The sequence below is a fragment of the Wyeomyia smithii genome, chromosome 3, assembly GCF_029784165.1.
Source record: "Wyeomyia smithii strain HCP4-BCI-WySm-NY-G18 chromosome 3, ASM2978416v1, whole genome shotgun sequence".
NCBI classification, from domain to species: Eukaryota; Metazoa; Arthropoda; class Insecta; order Diptera; family Culicidae; genus Wyeomyia; species Wyeomyia smithii.
Genome location: NC_073696.1, coordinates 103,874,622 through 103,896,222, shown reverse-complemented (window position 1 = coordinate 103,896,222; position 21,601 = coordinate 103,874,622). Strand labels below are relative to the sequence as shown.

Genomic DNA, 21,601 nt, shown 5'->3' with positions numbered 1-21,601 from the left:
GTTGCTCTACAAAAAGCCATATTCAGTTATTTTTTCTAGCGATGTTGAAAAGAGTAGGATGACCCTGAAAACTGACAAATTTTAGAAGAAAAATGCTTTTTTTTTCGTCAATTTACCTCATTGCCATATATTGTGACCATGCGTTTTGAAGTACTCTTAGTGTAGAATAATGCCACAAATTTTTAGGAAAATCCATCAAGTCTAGCAGGAGTTATTGCACTTTTTAGTATTTGGACGTTTTTGGACATATCGTTTTCAATGGCCGTTTTACCCCACTTAACCTCAATGAAAAAAATTGAAATTTTGCAAAACTTCCTACCTTGAATAAACAAACAAACGCTGAAAATTTCAGCCCAATCGGAGAACATCAAAACAACGTCCCTCAGAAAGGCGGTTGCTGCTCTCGCGAACTGGCTACAATGGTCCAGAAAAACTCTAAAAGTCATTCAAAGACAGTTTTGAGATAAAACTTGAAATAGAAAAGTTAGAGCGCAAAATGTGTTTTTTCAATATAAATTGGTTGTTTTCAAAGATAGAGAAAAACTTTTTCTTACAAAGTTACTTAAAATTAATGAAGCTATAACATTGTAGAACAAATTTTCCTTCTATCTACAAAGATAGAAAAGGTAAATACTTTTTACATTGAAAATGTTGGTCACCCTAATTTTTGATAATTTTTTAGTAAGCGCTTTATCATATGTAACAACTTTGTAAAAGAAAGTTTTTCTCTAAAATGTTGATATAAAGCTCCAGACCCAAATTTCCCCCTAAATTTGGTTTCTTGTTGGAAGTATTTCAGTAACTGAGCCACATTTTATGAAAAAAAAAAAACACTTCCACGCATATGCCCTCACGTGAATCTACTCAGAGTTATTCAAATTTTATGTTTTCTGAATACTCGTCCTTAAAGCTAACTCAAATTTATACCACTTGAAGCAATTCTATTGGTTCTATTTGAAGGCTGAAAATAGTCTCGTAATCTTATCATGATCTCATCATTCGAAAGAATTATTGAAAAGGAGAGGAAAAGGATTGAAAAGTTTCATCAACTTTGCAGTTGTGTCTTTGCATATAGGTAACCCTTCCTTTGTTCTTTTGACGGTGCTCTACCGACAACTGTTAAATTAAATAACGTTTTTCTCTCCAGGGTTACCAATCATTTTAAACAAGAGCGAGTTGAGAGAGAATTATAACTTCAATTTACTGCTTCACATCCCCAAATTGCATATTGCAAGTAATACATTGACATAAGACAGGCTGTCGTAATTCTACGTCAGGGAAGCTCAGTAGCCCCAAGATTACAAAGCCCGCTATCATGAACCGGTGAGTTTGAATCTTAGTAGAATCAGGGAAGATGCTCGGTATAGTAGAGTAGTAGTAAGCTTGAAACGGAAGGAAAAAAAAACCTTACACACAAGCAGGGATATAAATGATACGTGTGTCACCTACTTATATAGTGATACTGCCAATAAGATGAAGTGCGGAGTGCAGAAAACACTATGGTCGCAATGACGACTTCACACAGGGAAAAAATCTAAGTTAATCTTGTGGTCGTGTTTTATACACAACCTGAATTTTTAAACTATCTTTTGTAGAAAAAATTGCTGGTTTTTCGGATGATTCAGACATTTTTCGTAGTCTCGTGTTGACGATACACTTGTAGTTTTTACCTTACGCGTGTCTTTTTACAGCACCACTTGTAGTATTCTTTTGCACTTTTTCACTACACAATAATTGGTAGATTCAACTCGCAACTCGTTAATAGGCATTTTCGGATCTGCACGAGTAAAAGCTTGGCTTCAATAATCATTTCTATAATTCATTTATTTTCTGGTTTTTCAAATTACTTTCATATAATTCATCAGCATTTGTTTGTCATGCCTTCAAATGGATTCCACCTTCTGTTGTATTTGTTTGCATCTAACCGTGTACAGGTTGCGCAGTACTTACTCCGCTGGTACACTGTCTGCCATTTTAACTCTTTTTTTTACTTGTTTACTCGCAAATGAACTGCTCTGTTGTATGTGTTAATGTGTGTTTCAACAACGTTTGGTGAAACTCTCTGTTTGTTGTTTGCCTGCGTTTGGTTTTTTTTAGCTTTTTCACTGTCTTGTAATGTTGGGTTTTCTAGACCTACATTTTTTTTAAAGACTGGTTGGTTTAATATTTTTCACCGCGTTTTTTATAATTTGTTTATTGTTTTTTTTTGGCTACGATAGCAGGAGCGAATGAAGTATTTGTTTGTCAGTATTTTATTTAGTATTCTGCACTTTTCGTTTAATCTACATGTGTAACTAAGTAGGTTTGCGGCTAGTCTCTCCTCAACAGAGCGTTCCCTCTTCAGTGGTTTCCTTCGAAGGTAGAGGTTTTTGCTGTTCATTTACTTTGTTTGTTTGTTTCTGTCCTCTAATGAATAGATACGAGCATCTCCAATGAATCTAATGGTTGTGTTCGATTTGTTGTTGTTTTATTATACGCTTTTTTACTTGAAGTGAAGTTGAAACACTGTTTTTTGTTTTTTTTTGTTATTTCCATAATTATTTCTGTATCGCTATAATTACTAGATAACATTTAAATGGCAAATTTATACAAATTAATGATTAAAAATAAATAATTGGGACCAAGTTGTTCATTTTTTTCCTCTTGTTTATTCTTTGTTGCCTCGCACAAACAAGATGCTGGTATTCAGTGTTTTTGTTTGTTTATTTGTTTCGTTTTTTCCCCTTTTCGAACCGGGTGCTACACCCGATTCTGGGCCTACTATTATATATATGTACGTTAAATTAGTTGACTTTTTTGCTGTTGGTTGCATTATAGACAATGTTAGATGCTTAAAACGAGATTCTTAAAGACAACGTATTACTGCTGGTTGTATTATTGTTAAGGAGTACGTATAAACCTAAAACGCAAGAATTTTAAATTCGTTAATTAAAACAAAACATAAAGACCATAAGATTAAACTCTACAGTAGTTTCTTTTTTGAAAAGCACAGCCAAAACTAAAAATTATTAAAATTAATACACAGTTTCTCCTCGTTCTTCGTCTTTCGTTCTAATTTTAGGTAGTTTCTCGTAGCATTAAATAATGGGTGTGTTTTGTTTTTTTTTTATTTTCATTTTTTTTTACAATTGGCTCCTTCCGGTAGCAACGACAGGTTTAATCTCTACTCGTTTTCCTTTATTATAAGTCACTATTAGGTTGCTACCGTTTTAAATTCTGGCGTTATCGACCTAGTTAGACTTATTTTTTGTTTTGTTTTTTTTTTCTTTTTTCGATTTTGGTTTTCCATTCGTTTAGCATATATGCACTGACTGTGTGTAGTTCTAAAAAATTGTAGAAATATACTGGTATTTTCGTAAAGTGGGTAGAGTTTTTGTCAACTTTTGATTTTTTCCCCGTGTTTCACTATTGTTGCCTCTAGTGTATTTTCTGTATAGATAAACAGTTATCAAATTTGATTTTTTGTTCGTTATTACTCTTGTTTTCGGAAAACGGAAGAGAGTGTCCCACGGTCGTACGAGTGGTTGTTTGTCTGGGTTTATGATGTTTCTGCATGTGTGCGTGTACTTCGAAACGTGAAGAGAAAGAGCTATTAGTCTGCTATTAAATTCGATTTTATAACCATATCTTCTTTATACAGCAAATGCATTTTGTGTGCATATCATATATGTACGGGACCTTGGCGTCTGTTTGTCTCCTAAGCCGAGTGGGCCCGCGTTGAATTCCATTCTACCTAGTTTCATACAAAAATGTTATGAAACAGCATTCCTGGTTACACATTATAGTGCTTCGAAAATGTTATAGAACCAGAATTTATAGGAAAGCTTCAGAGGGAAATTTGAGGTTTATAATCTGTCGTGTGGTTTAAAAATTTGCCTTCGGCGTGAAAAAAATCTACTGAAAAGATCTATTTTTTATGTAGACAAAATAAGAAGACAAAACATAAGTTTTGAAATGTGCTAAATAATCAAACAATTCCCGAAACTTTTCCGAAACTTTTCCGACAAATTACTGGTTCTAGGTGTAACTTTAACAAACCATCCTATGATCCATGCTTGGTATATTTCGTCTGCTTTTCACCTAATTTTTGTTTATTTTTCTGTGTCTCTTTTACGCCGAAAGGACGTTTCAAATACGCTTCGATTCAAATTGTTGCCAGACCAGACGCTCGATGATAACACAATGTTATAAATCATCATATGAGAAAAAAAAAGAACAAAGCAAATCTTCTTCCTATTGCCTTGATGTCGCTGGGCGACCCTCTAAGTTCTAGTATAGTTATAGTACGGGAGATTGTCGTTAGCGGTCAACGTGCGTAATTTCTCTTAAAATATCATTACTTTTTCTCGCTGTTATTCTCGCTATATAACGACGTTTGCTTAAATACGTAACGCTTGGCTTTCTTTTTTCAGTATGCATCTGTTTGTGTGGGTAAGTGTTATTCTACTATTCTCGTGTATGTGTGGGTGTGTGTGAGAGTATGCGTTTGTTTGTTTGTATTGTTACAGTTGTCGACAAAAATATACATTTACGATTACGTGAATAAAGCGTATTTACTAATTTGTACTTCTTTTTTCACATCAGGAGTCTTCAGGAGTAATCGACTGTATACGAAACGTAACCGGTCCACCTGCGGCCCTCCATATTGTCCACGTACCACCTAATCGAGGGACCACCCTAGGGTGCGACCGATTCGAAAATATGAAAGTATTATATGCTTAAAGTTATAATTGCTTTTGTCTTGTTACGATGTTCGATTTACAATGTGTTTGTGTGTGTGGTTTGGCAGTTGGTACTATTCCGTTGATCGAGTGGTCTTTTTTAGTTTTTGTGACTTTTTGTTACTGATCAATAAGAAGTTTCTCCAATTTGTGTTTACCCTTCGGTTGTTGAATATACTATAGATTAGACCCCAGTAAATCCGTCTCCAATTCCAACACTTATCGATATACATCACTAAATACAAAGGAAATTTAGGGTCAAGCCGATGAGACTCTAACAGACACGATTGCGAAAAAACATTCTCATAGTCAACAATCCAAATGTCTCTTACAAAGAAACTCTGAAGTTTGTCAGAAAAAATCCTTTTCCTGAATCTGCAGTTAATAGATTATGGAACAGCGACATGAAGCAGCCGAATAGGTCTAGGCAAAGTTCACAAAGACTTCCGCATAAAAAAGGACAAAAAATCATGGGTTCACCTTCACATATACTGACGGTCAGCAGGAAAAAAATGACAACTCCATCAGTCGAACCGTGATGGCGAAAACAGCGAAGCAACTCCGTTCAGAAGTGTGTTCGTTCAGAGAACGGTACCACACCGCGTCAAAAACGGATAACGTACAGCATTTTGTGGACGTGGGATACACCCGTTCAGGCAACTACAACATCTTGGCACTATTAGATAACAATCAGAGCATCAAAAAAAGCCCGGTTTCGGACGGCCGACAACCCTGAGCGACAATAAGCTCCAAAGAATGCTGAAGAAGAGGAAGGCCAGGGGTAAAGTGGCTACATCACTGTGTGCGCTTGGCCAGGAGGTCATGCAACCGGCCAAACAGAGGAAATGTACCTGGCGAACATGGACCCTAATGTCAGGAAGCCCCAGTCCCATCCATTGGCCGCTAAGCTGCAGGAAATGACGCAGCGGCAGCGCCTGAATAAGATAGTTAAGTCGATTTTCCCGGCAAATCGCGACGTGGCGGTGGTGATGGACGACGAGACCTGGATGGCAACGACTGGCAGGGCACTTCGTATTTCACTTCCCCTACGAAGGACACTTATGTCCATAGCTCCGAGGTGAAGTTTATTTCACACACCAACTTTTCTAAAAAGGTGCTGCTGTGGCTGACAATCAGCGAGAAGGGGATGTCAAAGCCGCTGCACCGGACTGGCCGTAAACGGGGAAATTTCTGGCACAAAGTGCTTTCCGGAAGTTGCGTCGTTCATCAAGAAATAACATTAGGGCGAAGACCCGGAGTTCTGGACGGAGTTCACTACTCAAAGCGAGTGTTGGAGGAGATGGAGCCGAACATCAATGTGGTACCCAAATCGGCGAACCACCGAAAATTGCTGAGCAAACCTGAAGGTACTACAAGAACTACCAAAATAGGAGCGAGACCGCAGCAAAAAAATGACTGTGGATAACGTTTGAACGAATAAAGTTTTGAAAGAGAACTTGTATCAGGTCCTACGAAACTAGTGCTATATGCAACGCTGAACAGGCCGGTGACTCTTCAAGGACATTAGCATGTGAATGTGGTGCCTCGCCAGCTATATCTAAGACACTAGTATGGTAGCATTCCGAATACGAGCTACTATAAAAAATCCAGGTAATACGTAACGAAATAATCCACATGGACCTAGCTGAACGAAACAGGACGATTATTGGAAACTCGGTACTTGGAATGCAAAGATTCCGGCACGCGCAGGTATTCTGGCTACAGAGCTGCGGAAGGTAAATGTGGAGGCGCGGTGGCTAAAATGGGAGGACGTAAATTCCGGCCTCGGAGTTGCCTGCTAGTGTAGTGGTTCTCAACCTAGGGTACGCGTACCCCTAAGATCTTCAAAGCCTTCAGGGGAAGTACGCGATAGAAAAATCAGTAATGTCGTACAAGGGAATTGTTCTTCATAATACTTAATTTGTTGTTCAAGCTTGCTCTTAAAACATGACTGTAGCAATCAAAGAAACCTGAACTAGACTGTTAAACGCGCTTGTAGATTGGACAAGAGACTCTGGATTAACTCCCTAGTCAAAGAAGGAGAAACTGCCGCCTTTAATGGTGATATCCGCTTGTACGATATTTCTCACCGCCTTAGTGGGGCCAGGATGAGCCGTTAGCGACAGAAACTCGAGAGCATGGGTGGGAGTGAATCGGACACATCTTGAGGAAAGGAGAGAGCGAGATCTACAAAAAGCACTCGACTGAAATCCGCAAGGACAACGCAGAAGAGGCAGACTCGGAGGCTCGTGGCAACGCACGATAATGCCCTGAAGCTTACCAGTTTCCCTGCAGCCAGAGGTATGGCTATTCTACGCGCCAGAGGTCACCTGTTGGCTACGGCTGTGACAAAACAAAGCGAAGCTAGCGAGAGCCACAGAAATGATACATCACCGGAAGAAAAGTCAGCATTGGGAACTTGTTCTTGTGGAGGCGAGGGGCGCTTCTGTAGGTACGATACGAGGAGTCTTGTGTCAGGCCATGTCATGTACAACGACCGGGAGGGCAACATGATTACCGATAAATAAGAGGTGGCTAGGCCTTGGCAATAACATTTTAGTATGCTGTTGAACAGCGAGCAAGACAGAGGAGTCGAAAGGAGCAGGATGGATATTGAGTGTGATGAGCAAGCTGTGGATCTACCATGCATGGACGAGATGAAGAAGCAGTTCAAGAAACGGGGGAACTGCAAGGCAGCTGGGAAGGGCGGTACTCATGCCGAATTTTTCAAAGTCGGAAGCGAACAGCTGTATCATGCCATTTATCGGATCATACTGAAAGCGTGGTCTGATGAAGAATTGCCTTCCACAAGAATTGCCTGGACATCGGGGCATAACTTTTCTCAATATTGTGTGCATAATTCTCTTCCGCGTTATGTTTCACAGACTGAGGCCAATTTCGACTAATTTCGAAAATTCAGCTTGCGCACTACGCAACTATCCGTTCATAGACTTCGCACTATCCGTTCGCACTATCCGTTCATAGACTTCAAAGCAGCGTACGACTCAGTTAATGATTTATGGCAAGTTTTGCTCGAGCATGGTTCTCCAACAAACTAAACAGACTGATTCGTGACACCGTTGACGGTTCCACATCATGCATTACGGTAACCGGTGAGTTATCGTGACGTTTGATGGTTTAGAGCAGAGTAACAGACTGTCACATTTATTGCTCAACATCGCATTGGAAGCCGCTATACGGAGGGTTGGCGTGCAAAGAAAAGGCACCATCATTAGAAAGTCACATGCTCCTAGATTTTGCGAACGATATCGAAATCATTGGTATTAATTGTAGAGCTATGGAAAAATTCTTTGATCCTCTCAAAAGGTAAGCTGCGAAAAAAGCGCTCGTTATAAACTCTGTCAAAACGAAGTACATGGTGACGGGTAGAAAGCGTGATGGCCCATCGAATGTTGGTGCTGCGGTTGTAGAGATGGGGAATCATTTGAAGTAATCGACGAATTTCGGGTGCCGTGGGTTTGAATCTTAGTAGAATCAGACCATTCGATGTCAAAAAGGACTTAAGCATGGGTTTATTCTCAGGCACCCCACCACTTACTCCATTTGAGTGACTTCCTCTTAACAAAAAAATAGTCCCTCCTATCAATAAAACTGACCAGAAGGACGCACGACGAAACTTCTCCAGGAAATTATAATTGGCGGTATTAAGCAAGGACGGAGGCTCAGTATAGAAGAGTCGATAGCGTGTAAAAGGAAGGTTACATCACATTACACACAAGCATGAATAAAACAATAATAATAAGCATGCCACTTCTCAAAAGCGATGTTGCTAATAATAGAAGTGCGGGATACAGCAGACACCCAGGCATATCCCACAACAGATCAACGATTCTGGTCGCAGCGAGAAGTCCATACAGGAATGAAATTGACGATTTGATTGAGAGTGAGATGGACATGTAGCAAGAATGCCTGAGGAACACCCGTAGAAACTATATTGCACAGGAGTCCCAATAGTGGTCGTCGACTTCGGGGTTGACCCCGCACACGTTGGATGTGTGCTTCGACGAGGATACCCGCTTAATAGATGTTAGAGGCTACAGGAGGGAAGTAACCTAAGACCTAGCAGCATGGTGACTTATTCTGGATTCAGCACTGGATCGATAATCGGTTTTTCGACGTCGTACACTTGTAATGAGGAAAATCGTGAAGAAATGCCTGAAGCGAAATCCTCGAGGTGGTACCACTGAATTAGTGTTGGATCTGAACGTATCTGATCGAAATATTCGTTAGATCTTTGGGAAGATAAACTTCGAACCAAGGCTTGCAAGATCCAGAAGGTTCAAGCTGTTCACCGTACAACAGTTTGAGAATTAGCAGAACGACAGAGTTTGATTACCAGAAAGATCACGAACCACTGCCGACGTGCTGACGGCCACCAGGCAATAGAAACCAGCATCCGTGACGCTTTCGGTCAAAATAACCGGTGATGGCCGGATTCCGGTAAAGAAGTAAGGTCGTCAAAACCGTGGACATGTCGTCCTAAATTCTAAGGATTTCACTATCTGGGGTATGTTGGAGACCAAAATCTGCTCTGGAAACCTTAAGATGTGGAAGCCCTGAAGCGACATCTGGTGCAGTATGGGATAAAATACTACAAGAACATCTGCGCACCACGTGCGATGCGTTCTTCGATCGTCTGCGGCGAGTGGTTGAGCTCAAAAGCGAGCAAGTTGAACTTTAAACAGTGAATCTTTAAAAGTGATATGTTTTCAAGTGAAATTGAATGATATATTGTTCTCGTTTTGATAAATTTATCTTTTCGTTTTAACGTAGCACTTTAATTGCGGAGCCAAGATTCAATTATAAGGAAAACATCCTGCTTTTAGTGTGGTGCGTGACTGAGCTAGCAGAAAGCTCTCTGAAGCAGAAGGAAACTTCGCTTCGCCGTCATTTAAACCGTAGTTATCGAGGGCCTCTTCTCACTCTCGCAACTTCACCTAAACAAATTCCTTTCACACCCTGTTCCACAGTCTTTACCACATACTAAGAGCATTCGTAACACTGTCGAAGAAATTTTCCGAAAATTATGGTATGGGATGAACTACTCGAATGGTCCCTACCTTAGGAAAAAACTCCTGTATGAGTATGTAGTAAGTATTAGTCCTCACAAACGCTTGTTCAAACAAATTCTGGTCAATTGGGAGTTGTTAAGCTATTCATAAGATGCTGTTAGATTGAATTCGATCCTTTGGCCCCAAATAAATGGCCTGGTGTTTCCTTACGACTTGCGTATCTGGTTGAATGGAGGAAATTGTACCATAACTTTCTCGTTACCAAACAATATAAAACCTATTATCTTGGGATTCTTACGGAATCGAATCTCTTAGAATTCCACTGGTCATTTAATTAGAAGTAAATCCTCAACCACCGAATAGTACCGCCTGCCTGCTTCTTCCTGTTTGGTCACTGTTGGTGTCAAAGTTCAACAGATTCAACCCCGTTCTAACAAAACAAGTTGCACCAAAATTTCTCCTACGTAGGTACACTCGCGTTATAATAAAGTGGCGCATTTGTACGTCCTATGGACATTGTTTTTTTATCTAGAAAATTTGGCCTAAGCACTTCGACCGATTAGAGAAACCGACTATATTCGCAATAAGATGTTGTACGGGTTTTCACTTTTGTTTTTTTACGGCTGTCTATCACCGATGTTGATTGATGATCCGTTTTCATAACCAACAGTCGCAAGTTGTACGGATTGTATCTCTTCTTTTGCATTATTAGTAATATAAGTGTGTCTGTACAATTAACTCTATAGCTCGAAGACATTTTGTGGAAAAAAATATTTGCTTCTGTTTATGGATATCTCGTACTGTTTTTTTTTTTTTTTTTTTTTTTAACGGAACAAACTCAAAGCGTCGTCGTCAACGTCCTCGTTTGGAGTTGTAATACCATATTCAAGGGGAATCGAAAAAAACACGTCCGTGCCCCAATTTGAATCGAAGCTGGTGCCGAATTTTGGTTTAAAGCTTATTGTTTTCTAAGTTTGATAATTTCGACTCCGAATATTATTTTGTTACAGCTCATTTTAATTCACTAAATATAGAGGAACAGAGTTATATGTGTTTGCTATTTCGTAAGAAACAATCGGGCAGCTGAAATATAGTACGATAAAATTGCATTCGACGTTAGTTTTTTCTCTCTCATTATATTAGACTGAAGACGAACGTGATGATCACAAAATAAGTAGCAGTGTACACTCTAGATTTTTTTCGATAGTTTGATTTTTGGTTGCCTAAATAAAATTAATACCGAAAATTAGAAAAACTACCATTTTAAGCAAAACAGAGGGATAAATAAATAAATAAAATTTCTAATATCATATTCTTGGCCGAAAAATAAGCAGACTCTTGCGTGAAGTAGTTGTCGCTTGGTTAGCCTTTTTTGAAAAGTGCTAACCGGATGATTGATGGCGATGATCTTGTTTTTCTCTCTCTTTATGTTACAAATTTATTAAATTACAATGTTTTTGCTGGAAAGCTTTGAGACAACAGTTACAGTAAGCTGTTTGTTTTGTTTTCTTCTTCTTTTAAATAAGGAGTATGTGGTTTGATTTTTGAAATCAAACGTATCATTTACATGAACACACTTTTTTGAAAAGCGATTGGGACTTGCGACTCGCTATCTGTCTCCTTTTGGATGTATTTTTTACATTGAACTTAGCAATAGTGGCATTTTGAATGCCCGCGTCGTGGCAAATGATTAAGGAAACGAATGGATTACAGTTATCCTGTTTGAAAACCAACAGAAAAAAGTGTACGAGCTTAAAAAACTTATCGTTTACACGCCTGAAAAAAAGGTAGTTCTAAACAAAATTTACAGACTGTACAGTTAAAGTAATCAGAGTAGTAGTACGCATATGATTTCGATTTTTTTTTTGTTTTCCGTAACTGACCTTTCAGAAAGAAAATTTTTTTTTGATAATAACGCAAATCTTCTATGCTGAATGCCGTTCCTTGTTGTAGTGTTGGTCATATATACACAAAAAGGTGTCAACAGAACAGTGGTTGAGCTGATTCGTGACTTTCAGAGGTCTGGAAAACTTCTCTAGTACTTCTTCATATTTCCCATGTTTGGAAATAAACTATGAACAAAAAATTTGGGCTGTCGGCCAGACAAGACCGACAAGCAAAATTAAACTCTTTCAAAAAAGTATCTTCTATGTGCTTTTATACTCACACAGATTCGAACTGAATTTTCTATACTTGCAATTTTCGAAAGAGTTACTCAAAAAGGGGGTATTTTTTCACCTGCCTTAGCAAATGAACTGAAGTAGCCATTGTTTATAGTAGATTTTAGCATGCCAGAGTTGAAAGAATTAGAAGATGTTCAAATATTTGCTTTTTCAAACACGATTTCAATATCCGAATCAAGCTCGAAAATTTTAAAAACAGTTTGCAAAAAACTTTGATCATTAATTAATTCACAAATCACTACGCAAGACTTGCGAAGAACCACTCAGTGGTTGAGATAAAATTTTATTTAGTCCTCTACTACTCTGCATGCGATGATTTATGTGTTTATGTGTGTTTGCTTATATGTATCTGTATTCAACTGCAATTATCAAATTTGCTGAAATTTTACCATATCTGAGTGATCTAATTGTGTGTGAGTGTAGGAGTGTATGTGTGTTGGCTATTGTATTGTTTTTTTTTTTTCAATAACAACTACTACTGTATATTGATGTAGCGAATAAGATTGTTGTAGAACTACTATTTATGCGTTTGCCCGTTGAATTTGTATCGGTTGATTTTCGTTTTTTTGTTTGTTTTGTTGACTTACAGTACTATTTCTAATCTAGCTTTTACATATTTTTATCCTTCTGTTACTGTGACTATAAATAAATGAAGAAATAATATTTGGTGGGAAAAATATCGACAATGAAGCTTAAAAGTTCTACTTTCAATGCATAGCGCCATCGACCAATTTGAAGAGTAATCGTATGGAAAATAATAAGAGTAAAATGAGTACGAATCGAACTGGTTATTTCGAATTGACGATGGCTTTGGTACACACTCTCTGTGTGGGGGTTCGCTGCTCCTTGCAGGGTCAGCGGATCTTCTTCACTCTCCCTTTCTATTTAATCGAAGGTAAATAATCAGCTATGAGTTATTAGCACTTTTGACGTTTTCCTTGCTGGCAGCTGAACTGGGACCATTTTCCAGCGTTACTCCCGTCAACAAAGCTACTGGTGGTGCCCCAGAATTAGTGGATCCGTTGGATGCCGTCGGAGCTGCCGATGGTGGCCTGGATGGGGGTCGGGGGGAAGGTGAAGAAATGACCCCATTGCTACCGTTCGTTGGAGGAGTGATGGCCGCGGGATGCTGCTGCGTTGGCGACTTGTCATCGTCTTCGCCGGTATCCGTCATGTCTGAAGACGGTTTCCGTAAACTGGTGGCGGTAATTGACAAACTGGCTGGAATCGATAAAGCTAGCGATGGCTGCTGGGGTTGCGGAGGCGGCGGCGGAGGCGGTGGCGGTGGTGGTGGTGGCGGCGGTGGAACAGGCGGTAGAGCCTGAAGCATCAGTACCGAATCCTCCGGGCTACGACGAAGCGACTTTTTCAGCGGTTTCATAATTACCTCGGATTTTTCTGGAAAACTATTTCGCCGCTCAATTTTTTCGATTACAGTGTGGTTGTGTTGACTGCCGTTGGAAGCTAAGGAGAGCGGAGAGGTCGGCGTGGATGAGTGACTGGAGCAGGCGGAAGCGGCGGCCAGTTCTTGTTGGTGTTGTTTTTGCATTTGAACAGCGTTGGCTTCGGAGGTGGCAATTTTGATGAGTGACCTATTTAGCTGTTGCTGGAGTTGGTGCACCTGCTGCTGCAAACTGTCCCGATCCCTTTGGAGTTCCACTATAAGGTGGTCTTTCTGTTTGTGCTCTGTCAATAGCCGTAACTGGTCGTTTCGAATTTGTGCTGTTTCCTGTATTAGCAACTTGAAGATATTTAGGATTTGATCTCGAGTTTCATGAGCTACGTCCTTCATCACCTCACCTATGATTTCCAGAGGAGCCATCGAAATGTTGCTACTGTCAGGTTCTCCCACTAAACTATCGTCGTCCGTGTCGGTTGATAGCTCAAACTCAGGATTTCCCATGATGGGGGGTCCCGGCACCGCAGAGGGATCAACACCACTACCGTTCTTGAGAATTACGGCTGATGGTTGATGAGATCGATGTTGGTGGTGGTGATGAAGTTCCTCATTTATTAGTCCGGGAGTTCGTCGGTGTTGTGCCGGTGGACTGATCTGTTCTTTGACCAGCAGCTTTGGTTTTTCTGAGATGCAACCGTTCATGGTAGTGACGGTGGTGGTCATATTGACCGGAGGAGGTACTGGTGAGGTGGACGAGGTTATTTCGTTAGATCCGGAATGCTGCAACACATCAGCAGCGAGCGGACTGTATGGCATCGGGACAGGTTTGATGGACCCACATCCACCGAGAAGTGGAACCAGGCCGGCAGTCACAGGTGGAAGTGCAGGTGAAGGTACTCGAGGCCCAGGTGACATTATTTCCGGCGGAAGCGGCGTTGGTGGCCGTTCCTGTTTGATCTTAACGTCGCACTTTATCACCGAACGTATCACCTCAGCTGGTGGCGTCGATGGACTTTCCTGTTTGATTTGTACATCGCATTTTATTACCGACCGCTCTTTCTCCGGTAACCGTTCACGCTCTCGTTCCCGCTCCCGTTCTCTCTCCTTGCATAAAATCGTTTTCCGCGGAGCAAGGGCAACATTTGGCTGAAAACTTTGTTCGAACTTGTCGCTTTCCGAAAGCCGCACCACACTCTCCGGATTCTGCAGCAGGGGTGGTTCTTGGCTGAGTGCCAGAATACCGCCGGGTGAAACGGCTCCGGGTACTACTCCATTCAGAAGCCCATTTCCGTTGTATGCCTGCATGTGCTGTAGCAATAATTGCTGTTGTGCATATTTCTGTGCTTTCTGTGTCCATGGACGAAATGCTGAATTGGGCTGTCGGGTGCACTGGTACAGGGAGGCTTCGTTGATCAGCTTTGGTTTCTTCAGTGGAATGTCACTCAGCGGTTCCGTCTTGATCGTTACCAGGGCAGTGGCGTCATCGATGGTCTAAAATAGAGAAAGAAAGAAGAAAGCGGTTAATGAAAGAAATCAATGGTGAATCAAGTAAAAATCTTCAGTTACAACTGGATCTGCAGATGCATGTTAACTCCTTTATAGTGCCTAAAACAAGATAAAGATTGTCATAAAAGACGCAAATGCACAGGTTGAGAAGAAATAATTCGATTTTTTTTTTTTTATAAGGGGGGATTTGTTAGTAGCTTAAGTATTTATGATAAATATTAGTAAATAATGAGTATGTGTGTCCAATCACAAATGGTGACTTCTCAACACTGTTAGAAGTTTGTAATTTTAATTGTTAGGATTTGTTTGCTTTCGCAATTAGGACTTATCATTCGTAGGGATTTAAACCTACTTGTCAGAAAAGGGGAAGTAAACTTACAACTAACTTAATTGCTAACTTATTGGCTATAAAGAGAGCTTATCGTAGCAATTGAGGATTGCAACGATTTTTGTCAAAAATTGTTAATAATTTTATTTGACATAGCTTCTAATGGTTCAACACCAGTAAGTCTATGTAATTCGAGTGTACCAAACCAAGGAGGACGCTTCAAAATCATTTTCAGAATTTTATTCTGAATCCTTTGGAGCGTTTTCTTTCTTGTTGAACAGCAACTTGACCAGATCGGTACAGCATAAAGCATTGCTGGTCTAAAAATTTGTTTGTAAATCAAAAGTTTGTTCTTTAAACAAAGTTTAGAATTCCTGTTAATGAGAGGATATAAACATCTCGTATATTTGATGCACTTGGCTTGTATACTCTCAATGTGCTCTTTGAAAATAAGTTTTTTATCATAAATTAGTCCCAAGTACTTAACCTTGTCGGACCAACTTAAAATAATTCCATTCATCTTGACAACGTGATTATTGTTTGGCTTGAGGAAAGAAGCCCTAGGCTTATGCGGAAAAATTATCATTTGAGTTTTAGAAGCATTGGGAGAGATTTTCCACTTTTGAAAGTAGGAAGAAAAAATATCTAAACTTTTCTGCAATCGACTGCATATGACACGAAGACTTTTTCCTTTTACGGAAATGCTTGTGTCATCGCAGAACAATGACTTTGTGCATCCTGGAGGCAAATCAGGAAGATCTGAAGTGAATATGTTGTACAGGACTGGACCCAAGACTGAACCTTGAGACACACCTGCTCTGACAGGAAATCTATCAGATTTTGAATTCTGATAGACAACCTGCAGAGTTCGATCAGTAAGATAATTTTTTAAAATTTTGATTAGGAAAATTGGAAAATTAAAAGTTTGCAATTTCGCAATCAAACCTTTATGCCAAACACTGTCGAATGCTTTTTCTATGTCTAAAAGAGCAGCTCCAGTGGAATAACCTTCAGATTTGTTAGCTCGTATCATATTAGTAACTCTGAGCAATTGATGAGTTGTGGAATGCCCATGGCGAAATCCAAACTGTTCATTTGCAAAAATTGAATTTTCGTTGATGTGTGACATCATTCTGTTAAGAATAACTCTCTCAAACAGTTTACTTATTGAAGAAAGCAAACTGATTGGTCGATAACTTGAAACTTCAGCTGGGTTCTTATCCGGTTTTAAAATGGGAGTAATTTTTGCATTTTTCCATAATTTGGGAAAATATGCAATTTTGAAGCAGCAATTGAAAATTTTCACTAAAAAATCCATTGTGCTCTCAGGGAGATGTTTGATTAGTATATTAAAGATTCCATCGTCACCAGGTGCTTTCATATTTTTGAAATTTTTAATAATTGATTTAATCTCATTCAAGTTAGTTTCAATTATTTCTGCAGGTAAAAAATTCTGGGAAGAAATTAAATCAAATTGACGTGTGACTTCATTTTCAATTGGACTCACAAAATTCAAATTTGAGTTATGAACACTCTCAAACTGCTGAGCAAGTCTTTGAGCCTTTTGTTCATTGGATACAAGAAAACGTTCACCATCTTTTAAAACTGGAATAGGCTTTGAAGGTTTCTTAAGAATTTTCGACAGCTTCCAAAATGGTTTTGAATATGGTTTCAATTTTTCATCTTTAGTCTCAAAATTTTGATTTCTCAGAAGAGTCAATCTATGTTTAATCTCTTTCTGTAAATCTTTATAAATAGTTTTAAAAACAGGGTCACGAGAACGTTGATATTGACGTCTGCGGACATTTTTCAAACGAATTAGAAGTTGAAGATTTTCGTCAATTATTGGTGAATCAAATTTCACTTGAGCCTTTGGAACAGAATAATTCCTGGCATCAACAATTGCACATTTTAATGCTTCCAAAGCGGAATCAATATTCACTTCGTTTTGCAAATCAAGCTCATTATTGAAATTTCTCTCAATATAATTTTTGTATCTTTCCCAATTAGCTTTGTTATAATTAAAAACAGAGCTCATAGGGTTTAAAACTGATTCATGTGATAAAGAAAAAGTTATTGGAAGATGGTCAGAATCAAAGTCAGCATGTGTGATCAAATCACTACATACATGACTTTGATCTGTCAGCACCAAATCAATTGCTGAAGGGTTTCTTACAGAAGAAAAGCATGTAGGACTATTCGGAGACAAGATAGAATAGTATCCTGAAGAACAATCATTGAATAAAATTTTGCCGTTGGAATTACTTTGAGAATTATTCCATGAACGATGTTTAGCGTTAAAATCGCCGATTATGAAAAATTTCGAACGATTTCTGGTGAGTTTTTGTAAATCACCTTTAAAATAATTTTTGAGCTCGCGTGTGCATTGAAATGGTAAATATGCTGCGGCAATAAATAAAATCCCAACTTCAGTTTGAACTTCAATTCCCAAAGTTTCAATAACTTTCGTCTCAAGATGGGAAAGAGCACGATGTTTGATTCGGCGATGAATAACAATTGCAACTCCACCGCCGGAACCCTGAATCCTATCATATATATGAACCACGTAATTGGGATCATATTTTAATTTTATGTTAGGTTTCAAAAATGTTTCAGTAATAATTGCAATATGCACATTATTTACTGTTAAAAAATTAAAAAGCTCATTCTCATTGGCCTTCAATGAGCGAGCATTCCAATTTAATATTTTAATTGTTTTATTTAAAATCATTGCTAAATTTTAAATTAGAAACAATTTTAATAGTAAAATTTGTGCCTATTTGAATGGCTTCAAACATTGATTTTGCCTGCAACATGGCGTTCATAAGATCGAAGATTGCCTGTTGCAAAAAAGAAAGTTTACCTGCCGTAATAGGCCCCAGGCAGTTGACATTAGAAAAAATATTTTCGGCAGCAATATTAGCTGGAGTAATAGGTGTACAATTATTTTCTAGCGTGTTTTGCTTACCCATATTAACGGTCATTTTCGAACTACCAACACTAGGCGGTATAATGTTCGAACTACCTGTATCCTGTGCATAAGTTAAACGGGTATGCAAAGGAGTAGGTAAACTATGCGTCACTGGTACGCTTGGAGAATTTTGTTTTGAAGTTGGTTTTAATTGAGAAATTGAATTTTGTTTACCTTGCCTTGCCTTAACAATTGCTAAACGGACTGGGCATTGATAAAAATTTGACATATGGTTGCCGTTACAATTCGCACAGCGAAAATTTTTACTCTCTTTCACAGGACATGTGTCCTTTTTGTGAGAAGAGTCTCCACAATTAAGACATTTTTGGTCCATGTTACAGAATTTGGAACCATGGCCATAACGTTGGCAAGTACGGCATTGGGTGATATGCTTTTCACCTCCGCCATACTTCCTATAAGTTTCCCACTTTACACGCACATTATACAAAGCATGTGCTTTTTCAAAAAATTTTAAGTTGTTAACCTCATTGCGGTTAAAATGAATTAAATAATTAACAAGGGAAATTCCAGTTCTCTGACTGTTTTCGCCTCGTGATTTTTGTTTCATTAGAATTACTTGGGTAGGGGCTATGCCAAGTAATTCTGTTAAAGTAAGTTTGATCTCATCAACGGTTTGATCGTTGGTGAGACCTTTCAAGACAACCTTGAACGGCTTGGTGTTCTTGGTGTCATATGTAAAAAATTTGTACATCTTGTCAGTTAAATACTGAACAAGACGATCACGACCCTTTACTGAGTCGGCTAATAAGCGGCATTCACCTCTACGGCCAATTTGATAGGTAACTTTAACGTCAGAAACAAACGTTGAAAGTTCCTTTTTGAATATATTAAATTCAGAAGAAATAGTTACCACAATAGGTGGAACTTTCTCCTTTTTTAAAGATTTTGTATAGTTTCATTATTGGTAACTTCCATTTCACCAGCTTCTTGCTCAGGCAAAATATTAAAAGGATTGTCACTACAGACACTCGATGTGTCAGAAAGAGATGCCTCTCTTTTCCTCCCCGCAGCGATGCGAGGTTTCTTTTTCCGTCCAGCCATTTCAGGTGATACGAAAAAAGTTAAAACAAATGTTAAATTCAAAAGTAGGTAGTCTTGAGAACTGAGAACTTGAGACTGATGGGAAATAACTTTCAGGTAGTCTTTAAAAGACACACTGACAAAACACAAACTTTGAAGCTATAGGCAGTCAAAGACCAGTCCACAAGCAACCGAAAAAACGTCTGATCTGTAGGACAGTTCAAGACGCACTGAGAAATAATTCGATTCTTTACTCATTACTCACAGCCACAGGCTATAAACTGTCTGTAATAAGAATAGATTATGGTTGGTGAGTTTTCATGCAGAAAGTCGGTGGATGAGTGATTTTGAGTTAACTAAGCGTCAGATCCTTGATAAGTTATAAGAGGTCATCTTGTAGATTTAGATTCTATTTCTAGACTTGAAGACGGAGAAGACTTTTTCAAGAACATTTTTACAATGTCACGAAATTTAATATTTTGAGAATTACTACAACACATCGAAAAGCTGCAACGTACACAAACATCAGCAAACGATTAAGCTCACAAATTTCCACTTGTGAACCACTGTGCCATATTCATGCAACGCGAAACAAATTGAATGGATGTTCATCAGCAGAACTCCACGGGACCAGTTTATTTCTTCCGTTTGAGAAAATATGCGCAACTATCAAAGTACACCTATCACTACCCGAGAGATAGAACCAGTTCAATTATCGCCCCGTTTCTCGTTGTCCTTGTCTTTTTTCCGGATGCTGCGGTGGCGGTGTGTGGTGCGAAATACCCCCAGTGACAGATGTCGGCAGATTGCGTCCAGCAGAAAGTAGCCATCACAGCGAAGATGAAATAAATAAAAACAATGTGCACACTGGAACCCAAGCGAACTCTTGACTCGCGGCAATTGCTGGCTGCTACTGCTGGTGATGAATGGTTGGGTTTCCTTTAGAGGCCCGTACCGGGCTGGAGCCGGGATCGATAATGGGTGCGCATTTCTCGGCATCTCGGAAGAGACAAGCTACGAGTGTACCTATCAACAATGTCCCGGTTAACCGTTGTAACCATCAGCATTACATTCACAGTGAGAGACGAATCGCTTTCGATAAAATTGTAACCATTGCTTGCTGATGTGCGACCTGTGTTACGGCGCTGATCTGGACGATTGTGATGATGGGGCTCTGCGAACTGTAATCAGAGGTAGAAACTCGTTGTGATAACTCAATTTGCGAAATTGCTGCGCCCTTTCTGGGAAACTGGAAGTTGAAAAAGTCTCCGAACAAGATGAAGATAAAGCGGAATTCTACCCCGGGTAGAGAAGATGTTCTGCCTTTATTAGACACAGCGGCGTGACAATCGATCGATATGAGCGCATTTGTGGCGATATCAGAGAAATGTTTACTTCGGAAAGGCTTGAATTGTTTCGAAAATACTGCTTAGAAGCGCAAGTAATTACTCATGAACTACATTCAGACAACAAGATATTGTTTAAAACAGGTCAATAGCAACCCGAATAGATAGATATAGCAAAATGTAATAAAGGCAGCTGGTTTATTATGAGAAAAATTTCTCAGGTTATGTTTTGAATTTTATTTTTTTGTTGCATGAGGTGTTTGAATAATAAAAATATAACTATATCAAACACAGTAACTAAAATAGACACTTTTTTATAAAATATATAAGTTATTTTTTAAAACAGATGATTCAGTTTTGTTATTAAAAGCATATGAGAAAACACAAACTGATTCAAGTTATATTTTTATCTCGTGTAGATAGAGTTTTGGTTGGTAAACAGCTGCACACGTGTCATTTGAGACCCTACTGTGGCCATTCATCTCTGTTCAGCAACTCCTATCTTAACTTCTAAGAGGTTCCGACCGGGATACGAATAGCTTTTACGGAGATTGGGTAACGAATCGTATGCCGACCGGGAAGGGACGTCGTACGCGGTTGTGTCCCCATGCTAGGGGCAGCGTACGACAGCGTCTGACTCGAAGTGAGTGTACACTATTCTCTAAGTAGCATAAACGTGATCGAAACTGTTTTGACAAACAAAAAATCTAGAACCAGTGTCTTCAGCAAAGCGGTTTCATTATTTAATCGTCATTTAATGGAATTTAAAATTTTGTGATTAATCCACCTCAAAGTAAATTTTTTTTTTCGGCAAAGTTATAGCTAATTTTATGAGAAATAACTTTGCTGAAAACACAATGCTTCTATCTTCTTATTTAAATGGACTTTTGTGGAGTTGTCTATAAAATACTATTTTTTCAACAAAACTTTAATTAGTGATTTTCTACGGTAATTCAATGTTCTTTAATGTCGTTTGCTATAACCAAAAAAAATTATTTCTATCTTTTAAAAATTTTTTTAGTTGATTGGTAAATGGATGGACACGGTGCCGACTGGAATACCAGTAACCTTAG

General features: G+C 38.9%; 1 protein-coding gene across 1 annotated transcript in view; it reads right to left on the bottom strand.

The window, feature by feature from the left end:
• Nucleotides 1–1,798: 1,798 nt before the first annotated feature.
• LOC129732692 (protein diaphanous homolog 1-like) overlaps nucleotides 1,799–21,601 on the bottom strand; it is a 108,484-nt gene continuing 88,681 nt past the window's right edge. Inside the window, exon 3 of the mRNA XM_055693809.1 lies at nucleotides 1,799–14,827. Coding sequence (XP_055549784.1) covers nucleotides 12,845–14,827 — 1,983 coding nt within the window. The 3' untranslated portion in view covers nucleotides 1,799–12,844. The remainder of the gene's footprint in view (nucleotides 14,828–21,601) is intronic.